The 19448-nt window shown below is 50.9% G+C and overlaps 3 protein-coding genes across 3 annotated transcripts in view; 2 read left to right on the plus strand and 1 right to left on the minus strand.

Moving 5' to 3' along the window:
* Positions 1-7195, minus strand: part of SRP68 (signal recognition particle 68) — a 33623-nt gene extending 26428 nt beyond the window's left edge. The window contains exons 1-2 of the mRNA XM_014839878.3: positions 6988-7195; positions 5388-5454 (exon numbers count right to left, since the gene is read on the minus strand). Of these exons, the coding sequence (XP_014695364.1) occupies positions 5388-5454; positions 6988-7162 (242 nt within the window). The 5' untranslated portion in view covers positions 7163-7195. The remainder of the gene's footprint in view (positions 1-5387; positions 5455-6987) is intronic.
* Positions 7196-11302: 4107 nt separating this feature from the next.
* On the plus strand, positions 11303-14049 carry GALR2 (galanin receptor 2). Its single transcript, XM_070483661.1, is given in 3 exon segments — positions 11303-11803; positions 13167-13843; positions 13846-14049. Coding segments are annotated over 3 exon segments (1134 nt in total). The 5' UTR covers positions 11303-11435; the 3' UTR covers positions 13935-14049.
* A 982-nt stretch (positions 14050-15031) lies between these two features.
* ZACN (zinc activated ion channel) lies at positions 15032-18740 on the plus strand. Its single transcript, XM_070483932.1, has 8 exons — positions 15032-15059; positions 15380-15555; positions 15703-15747; positions 15908-16014; positions 16267-16436; positions 17259-17383; positions 17505-18045; positions 18521-18740. Exons 1-8 carry the CDS (start codon positions 15032-15034, stop codon positions 18688-18690), a joined length of 1362 nt encoding a protein of 453 aa, XP_070340033.1. The 3' UTR covers positions 18691-18740.
* The last annotated feature ends 708 nt before the right edge of the window (positions 18741-19448 follow it).

The following is a 19448-nucleotide window of genomic DNA, read 5'->3' on the forward strand; positions in this document are numbered from 1 at the left end:
CAAATGCTGAACTGAATGTAAAGGACGCGAGCAACCATTCTCTTCCTGTTAACACTGTTGCTGGAGAGGACTGTATGGGGGGCTCTGAAAGGACGAGTAGGATTCTGATGGATTAAAGGAGGATGGGCATCCTGAGGGAGCCGATGATGACACAGAGAAAGGAACTGCAAGCATGTTTCAAGAAAAGTGAGGAGGCTAATTAGGATATCACCACGACGCACTATACAGACCACCTCTGATGCCAAGCCTCCCTCCTCTGTGCTCTCAGAGCTCCTTATTCTTACTTCCACTACACTATAGAGCATTGTAATTACGTTCTTACATGTCTGTCTCTAATACAAACTCTCTTAGTGAAAAGATGATTTTATTTTCAAATTTCCCCCATGCCTTAGCACAGTGCGTAACACACAGATGTTCAATAAATGTATTTTGACTAAATTACTGTAAAATACATATAAAATTTACCAACCCTTAATCAAATAATATAACAAATAATTTACAATACAAAATGACATTTAAGTGATACTTCAGCATCTCAGTCTTTTTTTTTTTTTTTCTTTTGAGGAAGATCAGCCCTGAGCTAACATCTGCTGCCAATCCTCTTTTTGCTGAGGAAGACTGGCCCTGAGCTAACATCCGTGCCCATCTTCTCCTACTTTATATGTGGGACGCCTGCCACAGCATGGCTTGCCAAGGGGTGCCATGTCTGCACCCAGGATTCGAACCGGCAAACCCAGGGCCACCAAAGCGGAACATGCACACTTAACTGCTGTGCCACTGGGCTGGCCCAGCATCTCCGTCTTAAAGCTGCCAGGACAGAGGTTATTAAAAAGAAGAAATAACAGTCTGGTTGAATCTATGAACTAGATATTTTCCCTCAATTTGTAATTTCTGCTTTAATTATCACTTACTCTTTTACATAAAAATCAAACGGAACACTCATACATTATGGGTAGAAATATAAATTGGTAAAGATTTTCTGGCAATATCAATACATTTATCAAGATCCTTAAAAAATTTTCATACTCGGGGCTGGCCCCGTGGCCGAGTGGTTAAGTTCATGCGCTCTGCTGCAGGCGGCCCAGTGTTTCTTTGGTTCGAATCCTGGGCGCGGACATGGCACTGCTCATCAAACCATGCTGAGGCAGCATCCCACATGCCACATCTAGAAGGACTCACAAGTAAAATATACAACTATGTACCGGGGGGCTTTGGGGAGAAAAGGAAAAAAATAAAATCTTAAAAAAAAAAAAAAGGAGGGGGAGGACAATCTCCCTAACTATTAAAAAAAAAAAAAAAAGTTTATACTCCCTGAACCGTCTCCTTTTATACTACTCTATACTAAAGAAACAATCAGAAATACAAAGAGGTATGAACAAAGATTCATAGCAACAAAATTTTTAAACCTATAAAACCAGCTATCATATAAATAACCAACTTGGGGAAATAGGTAAATAAGTTATGGTATGCCTATACATTGGGTTATAATGCAACTAATAAAAATCATATGTATAGAACATTTTTATAGGCATGGAGAAATACATACCACATAATGTTCAGCAAAAAAGCAGGATACAAAGTTGCATATACAATATAAACAAACTTATGAAAAAGTGCATAGAGGGGGCTGGCCTTCTGGTGTAGGGGTTAAGTTCGTGTGCTACACTTTGGTGGCCCAGGGTTTACAGGTTCGGATCCCAGGTGCAGACCTAGCATCGCTCATCAAACCATGTTGTGGTGGCATCCCACATGAAACAGAGGAAGACTGGCACAGATGTTAGCTCAGGACCAATCTTCCTCAGCAGAAAGGAAAAAAAAAACCCATAAAAAGGACTGAAGGCTACACAAAGCCAATTTTCATTTTATGTATATTTTACCACCCAAAAATCCAATTAAAAATGGAACACTGAATAAAATTATTAACTAGAAAAAAAGAACCAAAAATTGGAATCAACCAATATCCATTCAGTTGGGGTAGAGATAAGCAGATTGCGGTTCATCCCTATAATGGACTACTACTGAGCAATACGTGCAGTGAAAGAAACTAGACACAAAAGGCTACATACAGTATGATTTCACTTATATGATATTCCAAAAAAGGCAAAACTATGAAGTCAGAAATCAGAACAGTGATAGCCAGGAGCTGGGGGTGGGAAGAAGGGATTGACTACAGGGGACTTTTCTGAGATGATGGAAACGTTCTCTATCTCGATTTTATAGTGGTTACCTAACTATATACATCTGTCGAAACTCAAACTGTGTACCTAAAGAGGGTGAATTTTACTGTATATAAATAATACTCCAACAAACCTGACTTTAAGAAAGATGGGAACATGTGAAAGGACATAGTAGCCAACTTGAAGGGGCTTACTGGCCAAATCTTGGTCAATCAGAGCATCAAAATAAAAAATGATAGTATCAGATTACAACTCGCAGAATAAAATGGGAAACTATGAGTGCATACAGATACAAATAAACGAATACATTGAAAATCTGATGAAGAATGAGATACTTCCATAGTTTCAAAGTATTTCCTCAGAAAATAATTAGTAATTTACAAAGGGAAAAGGAGTAACTGCCCAGTGGGGAAGCCTGGCTAAGGCCACCTTAATCAAGTGACCAAACAGAATACCAATAATGGAACACAGTGAAATTGTGTGCCGCTAGATGGGCGCAATGAGATGAATACAGTATCACTTTTGTGATACTCCTGAAAAAGCTGTACCTGAATCTCATCATGAGGAGACATTAAATAAACTCAAAGTGAGTGACAGTCTATAAAATAACTGGTCTGGTGGCGCAGCAGTTAAGTGCACACATTCTGCTTCGGCGGCCTGGGGTTCGCTGGTTCGGATCCCGGGGGCAGACATGGCACAGCTTGGCACGCCATGCTGTGGTAGGCATCCCACATATAAAGCAGAGGAAGATGGGCATGATGTTAGCTCAGGGCCAGTCTTCCTCAGCAAAAAGAGGAGGATTGGCAGCAGATATTAACTCAGGGCTAATCTTCCTCAAAAAATAAATAAATAAATAACTGGTCTGTAATCTTCAAAAGAATGAAGACCTTGAAAAATCAAAGACAGACTGAAGAACTGTGCTAGAGTGAAAATTAAGACGATGTGACAACTACAGGCAATGATTCCGAACTGGATGCTTTTGCTATAAAGGAAATTACTGGGACAATTAGGGAGTCTTGAATGGGGCCTGAGGATTAGATAACAATTTATCATTAATTTCCTGCTTTTGATTGTTGCAGTTATGTAGAATGGCCCTGTTTATGGAAAATACACATTATTCAGTAAAGTATCTACTCTCAGTGGTTCAGGAAAAAAATGCTATTAGTAGGAGCTGGCCCAGTGGTTGAGTTCGCGCGCTCCGCTGCAGGCGGCCCAGTGTTTCGTTAGTTCGAATCCTGGGCGCGGACATGGCACTGCTCATCAGACCACGCTGAGGCAGCGTCCCACATGCCACAACTAGAAGAACCCACAACGAAGAATACACAACTATGTACCGGGGGGCTTTGGGGAGAAAAAGGAAAAAATAAAAAAAATCTTAAAAAAAAAAAAATGCTATTAGTAGTGTACTTGCAATTCTTCTGCAAGTCTGAGATTGTTTCAAGTAAAAAAAAAATGAGATATTTTAAAGAAAATCAGGGAGAACTAAATAAAGACAACATTTTTATATTGTTTACATCATTACAGAAGACATTACTAAGGAATTATTGCTAATTTGATTAGGTGGGATAATAGTATCTTGGTTATGTTTTTTTAAAGCCTTATTTGATGGAGATACAAACTGAAAGGGTATATCTAGATTTGCTCTAAAATAATCCAGCAAAAAAACACAACACAGACCATACTGAATGCTGGCAAGGACGTGGAGCAGAGTTCTCAAATACTGTTGGGAGCAGTGCAAACTGGCCTAATAACTTCGGAAAGCTGTTTGGCAATATATTACTAATGCTGAACATACGCATATCCTACAGTATTCTACTCCCAGGTATATATCCAACAGAAAGAAATACTTCCCTCCGCCAACACATGTATAAGAATGTTTACAGCAGCACAAATTTATAATAGCCCAAACAGGAAACTGGCCAAATGCCCAGCAACAGTACAGTGGAAAATAAATTGTGGTATGTTCACAGAAGAGAATACCATATAGTAATGAGAATAAAAAAAACTACAATTGGGCCAGCCCGGTGGCGCAGCGGTTAAGTGCGCATGTTCTGCTTCGGTGGCCCGGAGTTCACCAGTTCGGATCCCTGGTGTGGATGTGGCACCACTTGGCACGCCATGCTGGGGCAGGCATCCCACATGTAAAGTAGAGGAAGATGGGCATGGATGTTGGCTCAGGGCCAGTCTTCCTCAGCAAAAAGAGCAGGATTGGCAGCGGATGTTAGCTCAGGACTAGGAGTAATCTTCCTCAAAAAACAAAAACAAAAAACTACAACTACACAGAACAATATGCAGGAATTTCAAATGTAATGTTGAAAGAAAGAAGGCTCTCATGAAAGAGTGCACACTATGTGATGTCATACAGATACATTTCAGAAATCAGCAGGCCTAATTTAAGCTGTTAGATGTCATGACTGTGGCCACCCTTGGGGAGGAAGGGTTTGTGATTAGAAGGAGCAAAAGCGGGACTTCCAGGAGGCTGGTAATGTTCTGTCTCTTAATCTGGGTGCTAGTTACAGGGTGTGAAAAATTCATCACTTTCTGTACACTTCTCTACATATAAATTATACTTCAATACAATGGTAAGAAATCCTTCAATGAAATTTTTTTAAAGGAAATGTTTAAATAAAAAGGAGAGGGAACTGATGAAACAAAAAGGGCAGAAAGTTGGTCACTGTAATAATTGAGTGATGGGTTCATTGCACCATCATCTCTACATTTGTTTTAAAAATTTCCTTATTAAAAAAAAAAAATCAAGTCAGAATAGTCTCTTGTTTAAAACTCTCTTGTGGCTTCCCATCTTGCCTAGATTAACACCGGGATGAGTTACCCTGGGTTATAGGGCCCGAAAAAATGCGGCCCTGCCTCCTTCTCCCACCTCTTCTCGTCCCACTGCCTACCTTGCTCACTCTGCCCCGGTGCTGTTGACCCTTCACCACACGGCTGACTCCTTAGAATCTGAGATGTAGAGCGTTTTAGTAGTACTTCTAAAAATCAGCTAGTCAAAACCTATATCTAACAGTTGGATATTTTTGCTTTCAAAGTACGGAACTGTATTATACGTTAGAAATTTGTTTTGCAACTTGAAGGCTGTTATAAAAGTTTACCAATAAATTACAATGCTTTCACGGAAATTCCTGTTACATAATGTTTCAAACCAAGTTTGAAAATTCCACAATGATTTCCATACATCTTGCATATAATACTAACCTGTACCTCTGAAAATCTCCGTGCCGTAAACCATGCTGCTGCTGGGATTCCTTAATAATCTGAAGAACTAGAGCCAAGATTAAGGAAAAGCTCACAATGGCAAGAATCCAAATAAATGAAAACACGTCCTCATTAGTCTATATTTGTATCAAACCATAACACATTAAACCTTTCTGAAATACTCAGTACATTAGCGAAATCTCTTGTAACCATTTTCAAAAGCTATCCTGTCACAGGACAGGCCAAAATGTGTAGACAAGTTGACTGCCGGAACTGTTACTACTTTCACACTAAAAAAGGAGGGCATTATTAGCCATTGAGGACTACTGAAACTCAACAGCTTAAATAAAGCTGCTGGATTCTGAATGCTGACTATAACTGGGGTGGTTCCCACTGATTTACACCTGGACCCAGTATTTTACTCACTGAGACAGATCCAGGATATAAACTCAGGTACTGCTCCCTATTTGCATAACCACTTACATCTGCCAAATCTAACTTTCCTTAACAGCTCTGATGCTGCATGGCCTATGGTTAGCACATGCCAACCAGACGAGGCCACAGTTTGCATAAATATATTAAAGCTTTTCTTTTAAAAGAAGCAGCACTGACCAAACTCTTTTCATGAATCTTAAAATATTTGACTATGTGCCAAACTTTAGGAAGTCTAAGACCCTTTATCTACAATTTTAAAGTTTCCTCAATGCTTCCCTATGATGCATTTTAAAATACTGAACACTAAAAGGACTATTTCAACAACCAAAAAGGGACAAGAAGATAAACCACTTGTAGTAAAATTAAGGCATTCTAACAGTCATCTGGAAGTGTACTGCCAGTTCAAAAAGTAAAACTCCAAACCCCTGAAAACTTAACTACATTGATTCAAGCTAAATGTGTTATTTCAGAAATTCACCTAAATGTTCTCCATTTGTTATTGATTTCGAAAAGCCACAAACGAGTGTCATAAGCACTCAATTGTGATACACTCTGATGAAAACTAGAAACTGATTCCTCCAGCTCCTCTGAACGACTCAAAAAGACAAAATGCCTACAGACCTATTAAGAAAGCTATACGTGATGTTAACAAGCCACGATGATTTACATTCAAAATGGCAACAAGCTGTTCCTTAGAGCAGTCAATCTTTGCCTCCACTTCCAGAGCATCAAACTGGAATTTTTATTACTCATCTCCGACGGCTGTCAGACAAAAATATTAAACCAAAACGTCAGGACTGCCGTTTCCTCTCCCCAGTTCAGTGGCTCCAGGTGCCAAGGCAGGAGCTCACCGGGGTGGCCGGAGTGTCATCCTGGTCACCAGCCCTCCAACTGGGCAACTGCGGGGAAACTGCAGAAATGTGCCCAATATCCCGGGGCCGCCTGAAATAAGACGACGTTTCCCAGACTGCAGGGCTAAGGAGACGAGAATGGCCGGTTGAAACACAGACCCTGGAACTCGGAACGCCAAAAAGTAAGGGCGAGAGAAACTGCAACCCTCGGCCTCTCCTGCCCAGGACGTGCCGGGACCCGCCGCCTCTCCCGCCCCCGGCCCGCCAGAACGACACGTAGTCATTGCGAGTTAGGCCCTATTACTCTAGGATACTCTCCAAACTCAGGCTATCCCCGAATTCTCTGTTTGCCTTCGATCCGGCTGAAGGCCGTTCGTTTTCCTTATTTTCCTCTCCTCCGGCACCGCGTCCACCACCGCTACCGGCGCTGCCCCCGCCGCCGCTGCCGCCGCCGCCTCCGCCTCCAGGAACCTGTTTCTCAGCAGCCATCTTGCCCCTGCGCCGCAGAGCAGGACGGGATAGAGGAGGCGGGTCGACCGGCGCGGGAGAGAGCGGGACCGGCCAGGACGGGCTGACGGGATAGCGGCGGACTGCGCCGTCGACGGCCCTGTCCGCAGGCAGGAGCCACTTGTTGGAGCTCGTCTGTGCGTGGGCTTGGATGCCCGGTGCCTAATCGTGGCGGGCGGGGCTGAGGGCTCGGGGACGCGGGGAGACCTTAGCTGTCGAGACCCTCTCAGGAGCAATCCCACCTCCGGTCCGCCAAGGGCCGGAGGACCCGGAGATGGACCCCACCTCCTGCATCCCTGCACCGGTGGTCAGGTTCACGTCCCGTGCAGTTGGCTAAGGACTTTGGATTTTGGGGTGTCTACCTCCCCCGGGACTTGGGCGATGGGATTCCCACCCTAGCGAACCAAGCACCCCCGCCTGTGAGGGAACCGCCTCTGTGCTTTCTTCTGGGCCGACCCTAAGGAAGCGATGGCCGAGGAACCGCTGACCGAGCCAACAGGCAGTCTCTCGATGTAGGGACGTTCTCAGACTACTGGGGACCTATGCCCTTCTCTGGACTTTGGGGTGAGCAGTCCGAGGAGGGAGAAGTGTTGAGACAAGGGAGACTATGAATCTTTGCTCTGCAATACGGCACTGCGGGTTCTGGAGTCTTGAGTCCTGCAGCTCCAATCTTGTCTCCGCCATTGCTGATGGGGAGATGTTCGGTAAATAATCTCCCTCTAAACCTTTTCCCTCATCTGTGAATGAGGATAACCAATTAAGACGGTTATGAAGACTAACTGAAATGATGCATTTTAAAGTAAATCTGTGCACTAATCATTAGGGAAGTTAAAATCAAAACCACAGTGAGCTATCACCTCATACCCATTAGATATTGAAAATACTTAGTAACAGAGGGGCCAGCCCGGTGGCCAAGTGGTTAAGTTTGTGCTGGCCTTGGTGGCCCCGGGTTCACTGGTTTGATCCTGGGCGTGGACCTAGCACTGCTCATCAAGCTGTGCTGTGGTGGTGTCCACACAGCAGAACTAGAATGACCTACAACTAGGATATACAACTATGTACTGGGGCTTCGGGGAGAAAAAAGAGGAAGATTGGCAACAGATGTTAGCTCAGGGCCAATCTTCCTCACAATAATAAGAATAATAATAACAGAAAATAATGTATTGGTGTGGATGTGGAGAAATTGGAATAGTGGTGCACTTTTGGTGCAAATGTACAATGGTGCAGCTACTGTGGAAGACAGTAGGGTGGTTCTTCACAAAATTCAAAGAATTACCATATGATCCAGCAATTCTACTTGTGGGTATATATCGAAAAGAATTGAAAGCAGGATCTTAAAGAGATATTTGTACACCCATGTTCACAGCGGTGTTATTCACAATACCCAACGAATGGAAGCAACCCAGTGGCCCTCCAGGGATAAACGAAATGTGGTATATCTGTACAATGAACTATTATTCAGCCTTAAAAAGGAAGGAAATTCTGACACATGCTACAACATGGATGAAGCTTGGGAATATCGTACTAAGTAAACCCGCCACAAAAAGACAGATACTGTATGATTCCTCTTATATGAGGTATCTAGTGTGGTCAAATTCATAGAAAGTAGAGTGGTGGTTGCCGGTGGCTGGAGGCAGGGGAAAGGGGGAGATATTGTTTAATGGGTACAGAGTTTCAGTTTTGCAAGATTAAAAAGTTCTGGAGATTGGTTGCACAACAATATGAATATACTCCACACTCTACTGAACTGGACACTTACAAATGTTTAACATGGTAAATGCGTATTAAAAAGAAATCTTAAAAAAGTAAGTCTCTCAAATGTCCATCGACAAATGAGTGGATAACTAGAATGCTTTATAACCATACAATGGACTATTACTTGACCATAAAAAGCAGTGAAGTTCTGATACATTCTACAATGTGGATGAATCTTGAAAATATTATGCTGAGTGAAAGAAGCCACACAAAAGGCTACGTATTGTATGATTCCATTTGTATGAAATGTCCAGAATAGGTAAATCTACAGAGACAGAGAATAGTGATTGCCTAGGGCTGGCAGTAGGGGTGGAGATTGGAGGCTGATGGCTAAAGGGTAAGGGTTTCTTTGGGGGGGAACAAATATTTTCTAAAATTGATTGTGGTGATGTTTGCACAACTCTGTGAATATACTAAAACCTAAATGAACACTTTAAATGGGTAAATTGCATGTGAATATTTCAATAAAGTTTTTTAAAAAAGAAAAGTTGATCAGATCATGTTAGTCCTGTAGTGAAAACTCTGCAATGGCTCCTCATTTTACTCAGACTTACAATGGAAAACAGCCATACATGCTATGCCTCTCGCCTTTTGTTCTGCCAGTCTCCTTGTTGATTCAGCTCAGGCCGTGCCTCCCTCACTGCTTAGGGGCACAAGCACACTCCTTCATTAGGGCCTTTGCACTGGTTATTCCCTCTATATAGAATGTTCTTCCCATAGACATCTGCTAGGCTGGCTCCCTCTCCTCCTTCAAGTCTTTGCTCCAATGTCACCTGCCTAATGAAGTCTGCCTGACCATCCTATTTCAAATTGCATCGTGACCACCACCCTGGTGGGCCCAGTTCCTGACCCTGGTCTACTTTTCCTGCAAGTACTTATCAACTGGCAACAGATTAATAACTGACGAGTTATGTTTATTGTCTGTCTTCCCTGCTAGGAAGGAAGCTCACGGAGGGCCTTGATCTTTGTAGAGCTCACTGGTATATCCCAAGCACCCAGAATAGTGCCTGGCAAGGAGTAAGTGCTTAATAAATCCTTATTGAATAAATGCATGGCATGCATCTCATAAACATGAACTGCTACTATCTTCCTATTCAATGAATGGGCAGGCGGGGCAGGGGCGTGAATGAGGTTTCCCCAGCCAGAGAAGTAGGGAGCTGGGCTCCTGAAGCCAAGATCCTGGGGGTGGTAGGGGGGAGTTCTTGACCGGAACCCAAGGAACAGGGCAGGGAAAGGGGAAGCCGAGATCAAGCTACAGTGGCAGAAGGTGGTGATTTTCAGACCTAATGAACCGATGAACCGGGAGCTTAAATTCTATAGAAACAGTAATAATTCTGGATCACAAATGCTTGATGCCTAATATGTCAAAATCAGGAACAAATATTTAAGTTTTATTGCAATGTAAAGACCTTCCTGGCCATCTAGGAAAATGCTGCGGATGCATGGAACTCTGCTACTTCGTGTTTCTTTAAAGTTTTCCTTTTCTGGATATCTGAATAGGGTAAGGCAAAAGAGAAGAATTTGATTCATTCAGATTCTACCAACTGGCTTCAGGTCTCTCACAGACATCTCACTCCATTCTCACCAGAGCCCTCTGAGAAGGTGTTATTATCCTACATTACAGCTGAGGAAACTGAGGCACAGTGCCAAAGACATAGCCTGGTACACAGTAGATGCTCGATAAATACTGGATTGAATTGGAGAGGGAAACTTTCAGTGGGGGCGAGAGGAAATGAGATGAAGCTAACCAAATTCCCTCAGAACCTCCTTCCATCCTCCTCATTGCTGCTCTCCAGGGTTCCTGTGAGGCGCGATGCTCCTGGGAAGTAGGAATGGGAAGAGGCGGGACCAAGAGCAGAGCTGCCCCCACCCGCCAGTTCTGGAAAACACAGCGCCCCATTCGCCTCTGCCCCTTGTAAACCCCACCATCACCCCTTAACGGCCGCTCGAAACTCTTTCGAGGACGCCCCCCAGCCAGCCCCAGGAGGTTTGGGACGCCCGCCACGCAGTAGAGAAGCGTCTAGGAGCGCGGGGTCCCGGGAGGGCGCTCCAGACAGCGCGGCGCACACGCAGGTCCCGGCAGTCGGTCCCTCCACCACTCTGGCCTCTGCCAGGGAGGTCAGTTCGCCCCTCAGCCCGGCCCAGACCGCACCCCGGGGCTGGAGCGCGCCGACGACACCGGAGGGCCGGGGAGCAGGCAGGAGCACCGTCCTCCGCGCCCGGAGTGGGCTGCCTGGGCCTCGGCGGAGACACGCCGGGGCCACTCGACAGCCCTTCCCCAGGCGCCGCCAGCTGCTGCGGGGGACCATCCTACTGCTCTGGCTGCTCGCTCCTCCCCCTGACCCCAGGGAACCCCCATCTCCCGCCCCAGCCGCCGCCAGGCTCACTCTGCCCGCAGCTCCGCGGAGTCGCGCTCGGCGCTGCAGCGCCGCGGGAGCTGCGCGCTCGCCAACACCCAGACGGCTGCAGGATCCCGGGCAGCCTCGTGTTCGGCGACACCATGAATGCCTCGGGTGACCCGGGGGCCGAGGCAGCGAGCGAGGCTGGCGGCGGGGGCAGCTGGCAGCCCGAGGCGGTCATCGTGCCCATGTTATTTGCGATTATCTTCCTCGTGGGCACCGTGGGCAACACACTGGTGCTGGCCGTGCTGCTGCGCGGCGGCCAGGCGGTCAGCACCACCAACCTGTTCATCCTCAATCTGGGCGTGGCCGACCTGTGTTTTATCGTGTGCTGCGTGCCCTTCCAGGCCACCATCTACACCCTGGACGGCTGGGTGTTTGGCTCGCTGCTCTGCAAGGCTGTGCACTTCTTCATCTTCCTCACCATGCACGCCAGCAGCTTCACGCTGGCCGCCGTCTCCCTGGACAGGTGAGCGAGTGCCTGGAGACCCAGGGGCTCGGGTACGGGGTGGGGGCCGAAGAAGGGCGCGGACTCGAGGGTCAAGGAGGGACTCGCAGAGAGTAGAAAAAGACACTAAGAAGGCAAAGGGACCGGGAGGGAGTGAAAGACAAGCAGGCGTGGAGGAGGAGATGGAAGAATAAGAATGGGGGACCGCGGTGTCCTCCGTTAAGCGCATCCTCCGGGCTGCAGGTTGGAGACCTCAGCTCTCCAGCGCCGCTGGCGCCTGACAAAGCGCAGCGTTTCCCGGTACAAAGGGTTTTCGCGTGCTCGGTCTCGCTTGAGCTCAAAGCTCCCTGAGGTTGGGATGGGAGGGATTACTGTGCCCAATTTACAGACGAGATCGAGTTCCTAAGTGACTTGCTCAGAGAGTCGCCCATCCAGTAATCATGTGCACGAAGCCAAAGGTCTGTCTCCTGGCGTCAAACTCAGGCGCCTCCACTTCGCCCGCCTCGAAGCCACAGTTTGGTGGGCTGAGTCGACTCCAGTCCGGACTGAGGAATTTGGGTCCTAGGCGAGGGCCCATGGCAAAGTCCGAGCGAGCACGTCCGAGGTCTCTAGCTCGCTTCCACCCACCTCTGCACCCCACCTCCAGGCCCGGGGTCAAGGGCAGGGAAAGGCGAACGCTGGAAGGTCCACCTCCTCCGCGGCGCCCCCTCCCCCCCCCGCACCCTCCCCCCTCCGCCCCGCTCCCAGCTGGAACTTGGAAGGACACCTGGATGATTCCTGGAGAGGTAATCCGGGTGTGACTCCGGTATCTCCCCTGTCTCCTCCTTCCTTGCGTGCTCCCGACCTCCCCTGGACAAGCAGCGAGGTGAGGCCGCATTCCCCATATACCTCTCAGTTCTTCTGAGAGCGCAGTATGTCGGCTCTGAGAGCGCTGGTGGGACCCGTAGAGCGTCGGCTTCTCTAAGGAATTCCCTTGCAGCACCTTGCCTGACGTGTCTCCAGGCTGTCTACTAAAGCCTCAAGGCGCCTGGGTCCTACCTCTCCGTGCACCGTCACTTGTGGGTAATCACAGCCTCCTGGAGCCCCAAAGCCGGTTCAACGTGCGGGGTGCCCTCCTGGATGGAGCCTGACTGTGGTCGTAGTCCCAGGAAGAGCAGATGAGTGGCCTATACGCGCGCCTTTCCTGGGGCCGGGTCCCGCCTCACATCTAGATGCGGCTGAGTGTCCGGGATGCGCTGGGTTGCCCTCTGGGAATGTGCGGTGTGACCGTGTGTTAGGGACTTTCCTTGAGAAGCGGATATGGGGCTCAAGGTGCACGGGTCCACCCCTGCCCCCGCGAATCCACACGCTCACACGACGTCTCCCTTCCTGGCCTGACCCGCAGGTATCTGGCTATCCGCTATCCGTTGCACTCCCGCGAGCTGCGCACACCTCGCAACGCGCTAGCGGCCATCGGTCTCATCTGGGGGCTGTCGCTGCTCTTCTCTGGGCCCTACCTGAGTTACTACCGCCAATCGCGGTTGGCCAACCTGACCGTGTGCCATCCGGCATGGAGCGCGCCTCGCCGCCGCGCCATGGACCTCTGCACCTTTGTCTTCAGCTACCTGCTGCCCATGCTGGTGCTCGGCCTGACCTACGTGCGCACCCTGCGCTACCTCTGGCGCACCGTCGATCCGGTGGTCGCCGGCTCAGGCGCCCGGCGTGCCAAGCGCAAGGTAACGCGCATGATCGTCATCGTAGCCGCACTCTTCTGCCTTTGTTGGATGCCTCACCACGCGCTTATCCTCTGCGTGTGGTTCGGCCGCTTCCCACTTACGCGCGCCACCTACGCGCTGCGCATCCTCTCGCACCTGGTCTCCTACGCCAACTCATGCGTCAACCCCATCGTCTATGCCCTCGTCTCCAAGCACTTCCGCAAGGGCTTTCGCAAGATCTGCTCCGGCCTGTTGGGCCGTGCTCCGCGCAAAGCCTCGGGCCGCGTGGGCGTCGCGGTGCAGGGCACCCACAGCGGCAGCGTGCTGGAACGCGAGTCCACAGACCTGACGCACGTGGGCGAGGCGGCCCGGCCCTCTGCCCCTGCGGCGGCGCCTCTCAGTGGCCCAGCCTCGAGCCCGGTCCCTGGCCCGTCCTGGCGAGACCAAAAGGCCCCTAACGCATTCTGACAGTTAGTGTGACCCGAGAGCACTTAGGGGGTACGCTTGAGTGTTAAAGGATTGGAGTTGGAGGTCAGGGGACTGTGGAGGAGTTTCATCTGTTAATAAAACTTGCAAACGATTTCACATGCAGTGACGCGCTGTGTCTCCGCCTCTCTCATAGTCATGGGGCTCTGTGGTTAAGAAGCACCTGGGACTTAACAGGCGCACTCTGGATAAAAGGGCGCAGAGTGCTTTGCTGAGCTACAAGGGGAGTGTAGATCGCACCCAAGGCGGCCGAGGTAAAATTCGCGTAGAAATCCCTAACTGAAGCTGGGGAGCGCGGGACAGCTGAAGGCTCTTTGCACGTGGCCATCTGGAGGCACCACGAGTATACAGATCAGCGAACCAGCAGCCACTAATACGTGCGACAAAGGCAGGCAGAGTGTTTAAGCGTGCTCGATAAAGCAGGTCAATGACAGACACAGACACTATGTGTGTCCTAGCAGGGTTCATGCGCCGGAGTGCGGCGGGTCCTCGACTGCTCCCAGCTCCCTGGAGTCCTTTCGAGTCTGGGAGCCCCATTAGCGCCTACCCATTTTCAGCCTTAAGGTTTCCTTCCCTCCCTGCAGCTGTCCCGGATCAGGTCTCCAATGGCTTGGTTTCTCCTCAGAGCCAGGAAAGTCGCTCCCCACCCCCTGGGTCCTGCTCCAGGGCACACAGCAGCCCTTCTAAGGCACAGCTGGTCTAGGGCAGGCTGAGAATCCCATAAGGAAAGAGGAAGCCCCAAAGCTTTGCTCTTGAGCTAGCCTCTACCTTTCTCCTGGTTTGCCCCACTCCTGGAGTTCTTGAGCCAAGGTTTTTTACATGAAATCCGTTCAGCGTTTAAGGAGAGGCAGGAAAACCCTCAAGGGTGTGCCCATCTCATGGCATCGAGCGTAGGGCACTTTGGCAAGGGTTTGGGTATTTAGCCAGGCAGTCCCCGCTAAGGGGAAACGCAGAGGAGGCCTGCGGCATCTTTTTGGATTGGAGGGACTGAGTCAGAGAAAGGTGTGTCCATGCTTGCCTGGTCCACTTGGTGGGCCTTGAAAGCAGCAACCCCTTCCAGGTGGTGGAAATGGAGCGGGACAGGGAAGCCTGGGCAGGTGCAGGGTGGGAGGGGCTGGGTTCCGGGCTTTGTCTTTGGGTGTTTGTGGAACCGGGGTGGCAGTGCCAAGTCTAAGGCTCCAGGGTCCTTGCACAAAGCAGGTGCCTCCAACCAACAGCCCAGCACCCCAAAGAAGTGACTGAAATAAGAGGCTGCAGCTTAGCTGCTGCAGCTCCATCCAGCCCCTCCACGCAGTCACTGATGATGGCTCTGTGGCTCCTGCTCCACCTCTCCTTGCTCAGGCTCAGCACCACCCGGCACTTAGCCCAGGGGCACAGCGTGCCATCAGTTGGTAGGTGGACAATGTAAGGTCATGAGCTTTGGATTTGGGTCCCAGGGCACCCAGTGACCTCGACCTCCATCCCTCAGCCTTGCCATCCTTTGTCGACTTCAACTTGCGGGAGGTGGTTCAGGAAAGCACACAGATTCCAAACAACGGGAGCGCACCCCTGCTTGTGGACGTACGGGTGTTTGTATCAACCGTGTTTAATGTGGTAAGTGTTGTCAGGCCGCAGGAGGGCGTAGGGCCCAAGCACTGAGCTGGGATGGGACAGGACTCAGCCCCAGCAAGTGCTGGGATCGCCTGCCTTCTGTAGTGTAGCGCCCACCTGCAAGGTGACATGCTGTCCCCCTCCCCCCAGGACATCTTGCGGTACACAGTGTCCTCCAAGCTGCTGCTTCGGCTGGTGAGTGGGGAGCACCTACCAGGGTGGATTGGGAGTGGGGAGGTGGGACTGGAGAACCGGCTCTGAGCCCACCTCAGAAGTACCAGCCTTCATCAACCTGCCAAACCAAGGGGCATGGGTATGTGGAGAATGGGAGTCTTAGCGGCATCTCTGTTCCCAGTTCTGGCTGGACCCTCGCCTGGCCTGGAACGTGAGTGAGCACCCGCAGCACGCGGTCACGCTGTCCTTGGACTCACTCTGGACACCGGGACTCACTATCCAGGAGGCGTAAGTGAGGCAGGAGTTCTTGTTCCAGGAACCCACCACAGCATATCCCTCTCTCTTGCTCACCTAGAGCTCCCAAATCCTCTTAGCGAGTATCCTCCTCCTGGTGGCCTACCAGACCACTGGTGCACCTCCACTGCCCCGCTTTCCCCTCCTGAAACCCAAATGGCAGGTGAGCATATGCCGAGGTCTCCCCCTACTCTTTAGGAGCTGGGCCTCTGGTTGTGGTGCCTTTCTTTCCCCTGATCCCTGTAGGCTCTGGGTGGACTGGCAGGAGCAGAGCCCGAGGGCCCGAGTGGACCAGGACGGCCATGTTGAGCTCTACCTGGCCCTCACCACGGAGACCACCTGCGACTTTGACCTCCTCCGCTTTCCCAGGGACCAGAGCGACTGCAGCCTCAGCTTCTATGCTTTCAGCAACACTGGTGCTGTTGGGACCAGAGCCGGGGCGTGAGGGTAGAAGGGAGGGGAAGCCTCTGGCCTCCAGCAAATGTCTGACACGGGAGTAGCGGACTGGGTTCACCCCAGCCTACCCCCACGCTTAGGGGAGCTGAAGAGATCCTGGGCCAGAACATGCTTCTCAGCCCACACCTCCCGTTCAGATGGCAGCCTCATTCCCAGTACCCCTTGCTCTCGGCTGTAGCCCCACTTCAGTCTCCTCTCCTCCCCCTCAGCTACCCCAGAGCAATGGCCCTCAACAGCCAGTGCCAAACTGCAGTGGTTGGGCCTCTGGGGTCAAGTGCAGACAGTCAGGTTGCTGCAGCCTCATTCCTGGAAACATCCTGAAGGTGTAGCCACCCAGGAAATGTCCCACAGACCCATCAGGTGATGTCCAACTTGGCAGAGAAGTCCCACCCTTTCCTGCCTCCCTTCCCTCTGGGAAATACCAGAGCTGCCGCCCTACAAATGCTAATATTTCAGGTGAGAGACATACTGGTGGATGAGTCTGTGACCACCATCCCCCACCCCCCATGAAGTGGTGCAAAGTGCATTTATTCTTACGATGAAAATTCATCTATGCATCTGACAAGGCCCTTCCTCTAACTGGAGAAAACTGGGGTATTGCAAAATAAGGCGTGGAAAGCCCTTAGAAGAACAAGTTTCGCCTCCACGTCTGCCCCTCAGTAGCCATCAGAAGTCTCCATCATCCCTGGTCTCCAGCTTCTCCCTACCCTTACTCCTGAGAGAGATTTGGGGGCAGGGGTCTCGCTTTCATATTTCACTGTTCTCACCCCCACCCCTTCCAGTGAAGGAGCTGAAGTTCCGGGCCCACGTGGTGAATGAGATTGTCAGTATCAAGAGGGAATACGTAGTCAAGGATTTGAAAACTCAAGTCCCACCCAAGCAGCTGGTGCCCTGCTTCCAGGTGACGGTGAGTTGGGAGGTGGCTGACACAGGGCTGATGAGGGCGTTGAGGATGCTTAGCTAGAGGCCATGACATCACCTTTCTACTGCGCACCCCCTGCACATCCCCTCAACTTTCTTCCTTCTAGTTGCGCCTGCAGAACACAGCCCTAAAGGCCATCATAGCTCTGCTGGTACCTGGGGAGGCGCTGCTGTTGGCTGACATGTGCGGGGGGCTGCTGCCCCTCCGGGTCACCGACCGCATTGCCTACAAAGTGACGCTGCTGCTGGGCTACTTCGTCTTCCACTCCTCTCTGGTGCAGACCCTGCCCAGCTCCTCCTCCTGCAACCCACTGCTCAGTAAGCCCTGTACCTCTCTGGCCCTCGGCAGGACCACCCTGCGCCTGGCCTGCCTCGTTTGTCCACACCTGCTGTCACCTGAGCCAGGGTGCCTCTGCTCAGCTCCCTGGGCACTCGAGGCACAAGCCTGGCCCCTGACCTTGCCCCCCACCCTCCCATCTCCAGTTTACTACTTCACCGTCCTGCTGCTGCTGCTCTTCATTAGCACCGTGGAGACTGTGCTGGTAGCCGCACTGCTGGCGCGGGGGGACCTCAGGGCCAAGAGCAGCCCCAGCCCAGGCCCAAGAGGGGAGCAGCGAGATCATGGGAACCCAGTGCCTAATCCTGAAGGTGGGCAGAAGCTGGAGCCCCTTCCTGGGAGGTTTGTGAGCAAGGAATGAGGCTGGGAGCACATTTGACAGGGGCAGAGCTGGCAGGCTGCACACCTAGGGCTGGGGCTGGGGGTCAGGGGTCACTAGGCTGTTTAGAGGATCCTTGTATTTACTCTGCTGGCTCTGTTGTTCCTGGGCTCCACCATGTCTGCCCTTGGAAGCCGGTCTGGAGCAGGGAGCAAGGTCAGCTTCCCTAAAGACTTGAGTGACTACCAATTCCCAGCAATAACCCTATGCTTTGCAGAGCCTCTCTACGAAGGTGTTTCTTTAACTGGAGACGGCCGAGAATGGGCCGGACCCCAATATTCATTAGTTCTGAATAGAAAGAAGAGAGAAAAATACAGGCTGACACCCCCTGGGCTTCACCTTCTGCTCTGGGAGAGTGTTGGGTGAGCCCCGAAGTACAGCTCCTTTTCCTGCATCTCCCCACACAGAAGCCCCCAGAGGAGTAAAGGGGTCAAGAAGGAGCCGGACTGAGGCTGCTGGCCACATCTTCTTCCTGGTCTATGTAGCGGGGGTGGTGTGTAGCCAGTTCATCTTCGCTGGACTCTGGATATGGGTGCCATGCGAGTCTGCACCTCACGGCGGGAAGCCCAGGCTGTAACAGGGCCGGGCCCAGGGCTGCAGGCCCGGGGGAGTGCCATGACAGGGTCTCTGGAGAGAAGGAGGGGGAGGTCGACTCTCTTCCCGAATCCTGGAGGACCTCAGGCCACCATGAGCTCTCCCTTCCGTTAGCATACAAGCAAAGAGTGTGAAATAAACCCATTGCCCAAGAGCAAGTGCACCTTAAGGGTCTGTCTTCATTGAGCTCAGCTGTTCACCCTTGTCCAAGTAGGTGGGGCCCCACCATGTGCCTGACTCCCACTCCATTCCTGAACTCTCCATTGTCCACCAGTCACCCAGCACTCCCCCTGCCCACCACCTAACTGCTCCTTCTGTGACCACTGCTGCTGCGTGGCCCTGGGCCAGGAGGCACTGGGGACCAGAGACAGGGGTCTGAGAAGCCACAGATGTGGTCAGACTTCCTTCCTCAGTGTGCTGGACGCCAGAGGGCATGGACAGAGCACTCCTGCTCTAGCCACCTGGGGGCCACTAGGTAGGGAGAAGGCGCATCCCTAGACCTCAGGACTGTGGGCGACGGGGATGCATCTGCTGCACTAAATCCAAGAGAGTGGGTCAGTCCGGCTTGCTTTTTCTCCAGGCCCTCTGGCTGCGCTGTGGCCTGCTCCCCTGACCCAAGCCACGAGTCTGGACTGAAGGGGGAGTCCTCCATCCCTAGCTCTGAACTGGGATTTGTTCCGCTTCCTGCTCTTGTACACACAAGGCAGCTGTGGGCATAGGCCTTTGTCCTCCTTCTCTGTC

The sequence above is a fragment of the Equus asinus genome, chromosome 13 (assembly GCF_041296235.1).
Source record: "Equus asinus isolate D_3611 breed Donkey chromosome 13, EquAss-T2T_v2, whole genome shotgun sequence".
NCBI lineage: Eukaryota > Metazoa > Chordata > Mammalia > Perissodactyla > Equidae > Equus > Equus asinus.